General features: G+C 41.5%; 1 protein-coding gene across 1 annotated transcript; it reads right to left on the minus strand.

Moving 5' to 3' along the window:
• Positions 1–1,606: 1,606 nt before the first annotated feature.
• Positions 1,607–3,670, minus strand: vrtn (vertebrae development associated). The gene has a single exon (XM_026999057.2). It carries the CDS (start codon positions 3,668–3,670, stop codon positions 1,607–1,609), a length of 2,064 nt encoding a protein of 687 aa, XP_026854858.1.
• Between the last annotated feature and the right edge of the window lie 619 nt (positions 3,671–4,289).

The raw sequence follows: 4,289 nt of genomic DNA on the forward strand, positions 1-4,289 counted from the left end.
AGATGCATCTTTGTTTCGGCAGATCATTGGCATCCTTGAAGGGCTGCCTTGCTCCAGTGCTCTGAGACTCCTCTCTGTGGCGTGCTAATCCTTGAAGGCACCCAAACACACCTGCCAATGCTCATTATTTTCATGCTATTTTCAGGCAAGCAAGCACATAGTGAGTCTGCACTGAAGCCTCAAGCCAAAGAGCTTCAGAAAAGCAAATGAGGAAGGCTTTTATCAGTTAGGGTGATGAGGAGAAAGATGCTCAGTAATAATGTTTTCCCACCCCACTCATCTCAATGCCAATCACATGCTGAGGTGTTCAAGCTGTAACTGCATCTGCTTGCTGCAGTCTCATAGTTTGTGCTAGCTGCATCAATCTATGGTTTGTTTCCATCAGCCCAGTCTATTGAACAGAGTGCCAAAAAGGAAAAACTGCACTTTGAAAGTGCCTTCAGTTGCAGTAGCAAAATATTTCTATTAAAACTAACTTGTTTTAACAGAAATGTAATTCAACAGTCCAAAATGGACAGCTAAAATGAACTGTCTGAAAGTAACAGGGCAACACTTCACTTCAAACACTCCTTGCCATTATTTCCTTAAAATTAAGAAACAAGTCACGGTGTATCAAATTATTTATTTCCTGTATAATAGAATATACATCCAGTTGACATTGCTTTAAACAGGAATCTGTTAAACATAGCAAAAAGGATTCTCATTTGCATTTTACACTTAAATAAACCGTGCCTTTGTAAACCCAACAGTGACTTAAAAAATAGGAAGTTAAACATTGAAAAAAAGTGAAACTGAAAGATAGGTAGTATTACCAAAAAAGCTACACAAAGAACCCTTCCAACGCGCTGTTTAAAGTGTATGAGGATATACAGTAGCTATCATTTGCCATCCAGCATTATGCTTGAAGAGCAGCATAATAAGAGGCAGGAAATATTCCTAAACAAAAGTGAGAATGTGACAATGTGCAAAACAGCTTCAAACACTTATTCAGATTTTAGTTGTACATTTATACCTTGTCTAAAGTGAATCAATCCCAAAAAATAACATTCAATAATCAATACAAAATATATAATGTGTAGAAATAAATGCAGAATAAACAAAACTGTAAAAACAAATTAGTTATGTTTTATTAATAAAAAATTGGAATAACTGGACAGAGCACCCAATACCTCAATGAAAAAAAAAAAGAAAAAAAGACTAAATTGACAGAGTAAGAAAAAAAAAAAACATTAAAAATTAAGTAAAGGCATTAAAAAGGGCCCACAAAAAATAAGTCAATATAAAAAGTCATCGGGAATCCTGATATTTGTGGCTTTGAACTGCCTTTTGCCTGGGGGCCACAGCACTGGAGTGCTAAGTGAGGACTGTCTGAATTCACACACATGCAAATGTCCTTGAGGTGGAACCAAGTGGCCAAGTAAAAGAGTGAAGGGAGCATACAATTAAGATGCATGAACTGCAATTACACTGTGGTAGGACAGCCCCATATACCAGACTATGACTGTTCAGTACTGATGTGATGAGTAAGCAGTTTTGTCAACTAAAAAAAACAAAAACAAACACAAAAAAAACAAAAAACACAACAACAAAAAAAACCCCTTTACTTTTAAGCCACCTGGCCATGAACTAAAGGCACACCATGATGCAAAGCCCTCTTCCACATGTAATAGGTGGAGCGTGGGGTGAGAGGAAAGTATGATCTGAACTCTTTGAACGTGGGAAAAGACTTTTCTTCAAAGCGCTGCTGCAGGAACAGTTTAGCTTTGGCCTTGAAATTAGCCAATGCCACAACATCCATCACAAACATTTGCTCATCGTTGGTCTTGTCACACAGAGGGTTTTCAGGCAGGCTGAACTTAGTGGGGCTCTTTGTTTTTCCATTTAGGCAATCCATGTTTCCATCAGAAGCAAACAGAACCTGACTTCCTCTCACATGTTGCAATGCATCTTCAGTTATGTCCAACCTTTTAGGCTCACCACTCTCCAAACTCAGGCTGGACTCTTTCTGAGCTTTCTTGTTGAGAGAATATCTCCAAAGCCAGTAGTAACAGGAGGAGATGGATGGAAACTTGAGCTTGAATTTGAACAGGGACATCTTAGACTTCTGGACACATGCTTTGGCCTCTTCTCTGAGTCTTTTCTTCTGGAGGTAGAGGAGTCTAAGGCTTTCATGACTACGCCTTGCAATCTTAACTCTTGTGGCTAACCTGCGACCCCCTAGTGAAGCTATTGATGACTTCTCTTTAGGATACTGTACTTTATCAGCATCCAAGCATTCCTCGCCACTCCCTGAGAGGTCCCTGAAAGGAGTGAACAACATGGCCTCTCTCCTCCAGTTGTAGTATGTGGACCGAGAAATTCCTGGGAATCTTCTTTTGAAAATTCTGTAAGGGAATGAAGTGTTTGTGGCGATACAGATTTGGAGGCTTTTCTTTGCTTCCTGCATCAGAGCAGCATTCTGAGCACGATCTCCCTCTGGCTTCTCAGACTTGAGGGCTAGCATGCTGTTGAAGGTCTCCTGGATGGGATGCTTCTTGATCTCTGGAGAGGTCCAACAATCATGATCAATGCTTTCTCCAGGGCTGAGCTCTTCATTAGAGCCAACAGACACAATACTGCCAGTAGACATGAGTTCATGTTTCCATGCATAGTATGTGGACCTGGAAATTTCTGGAAAGAACTCTCTGAACTGGTTCTGGGGTATGAGCTTGCCTTCTTTGTAGCAGGTCTGAAAAAAGTGTTTGGCCTCATACCTGGCAACGGATTTCTTGTGATACTCTGTGCTTTGCCTCCTCCAGCGATAGAAGGTGCTCTTTGTGATGTTGAACTTGTCTTTGAGAGTGGAGTAGGACAGCTGCAAGTCCTGACCTAGAAGCTCTAGAGATTTCCCAGGTGGCAAATGCTGCTCACTGTAGGGGCTTCCGATTTTGAGGTCACTGGCAGGAATTAAGGCCACAAAATTGTGTGGTTTAAATATGGAGCCTGCCTCCAGTTCACCTGACCACATAATGTGGAGGGTCAAGGGCTCCGTGTCCTTGTGCCATGTTCTGGGGCGGATAAGACGATTGAAATAAGGCCTAATCTTCAGGTTGTACATAGGGTAGATAGAATAGATGTTGCACTGGAGGACCGAAGACAGAGCATAGACATGCCACATATTCGCAAAAGAGCCAGGGAAACAAGAGGCCTTGACGTCTGCATCAAAGATGGCCTCAAGCACTTGCATGGGAAGTTTGAGCATGTCCTGGGATTCCTCAGCACAGAGGGAAAACCTGGCTGCCTGCAGCATGACCTTGGAATCAATCATGCCATTCAGATAGTAGCGTTTCCATAGCAACATCTCCACCACTGCCCTTACCTGCAGCTCCAAGCTCAGACTCGTGGAGCCCACTAGTAGCATGCTAGCTGCATCAAACAACAGGTTGCCCTTCCCTTTGCAGACCAGAGGAAGCAGGTCAGCTGGTGCATCAGCTGGGTACAGTCTGTGAGCCACTCCGTCAATACCCATCCAGAATGAAATCTCTGTGCACAACGCACTGGGGAGGTGGAAGGGCGCAAGCACCTGCTCTACTTCCAGGGCAACTTTAATCAGGGCGTTCAGGCCCTGAGATTCTGTGGCCTCCTGAAGCTCACCCAGGACGGCGAGCACCACCTCATTCCTCTGAATCATGCCTAAAGCAAGAACCACACAAGAGTATCAGATTAGCTTCAAGGGTTCATAAGTGAAGAAACCACGAGCATGCAAAAGTTAAAATAGCGTAGTAAAACTTTTTTTTTTTTTTTTTTGCCTCGCTTGATTTTAAACACACAAAAATCCAACCTAATCAAGAAGCCAACAAGGGACCTAAAAAAAAATCACAAATCATATTTTAGTATATTAAGTATTCGATAGGTCAACAATTTAGTCAGATTTTTTTTCCTAATAATTAACGTCTACTACGCGTTTAAACAATCACAGGACTAACATTAACAGTCAACAAAAAGTACTCGAAAATATGATTTAATGCATTGGACACAACAGCAGAATGTTAAAAGTTGACCCGATTAATTTGAATGAAATTAACAGATATTCTAACATTTTTAAAATCACATATTGGGATGCCGCTGTAGTAAAAATAATTCTATACACTTACATCGCTTTACAGTGTAAATATTTTTTCTCGTCTCAGGCCTTGTAGAGTGCGTAATGGTTGCGTTATAAATCAAGGCAAAGGTGGAACTTTCTCACCTTCATCTATTACTCGCTCACAAACATACCAAACATTGCACAACATTGGCACAAACCTCTT

The sequence above is a fragment of the Electrophorus electricus genome, chromosome 3, assembly GCF_013358815.1.
Source record: "Electrophorus electricus isolate fEleEle1 chromosome 3, fEleEle1.pri, whole genome shotgun sequence".
NCBI lineage: Eukaryota > Metazoa > Chordata > Actinopteri > Gymnotiformes > Gymnotidae > Electrophorus > Electrophorus electricus.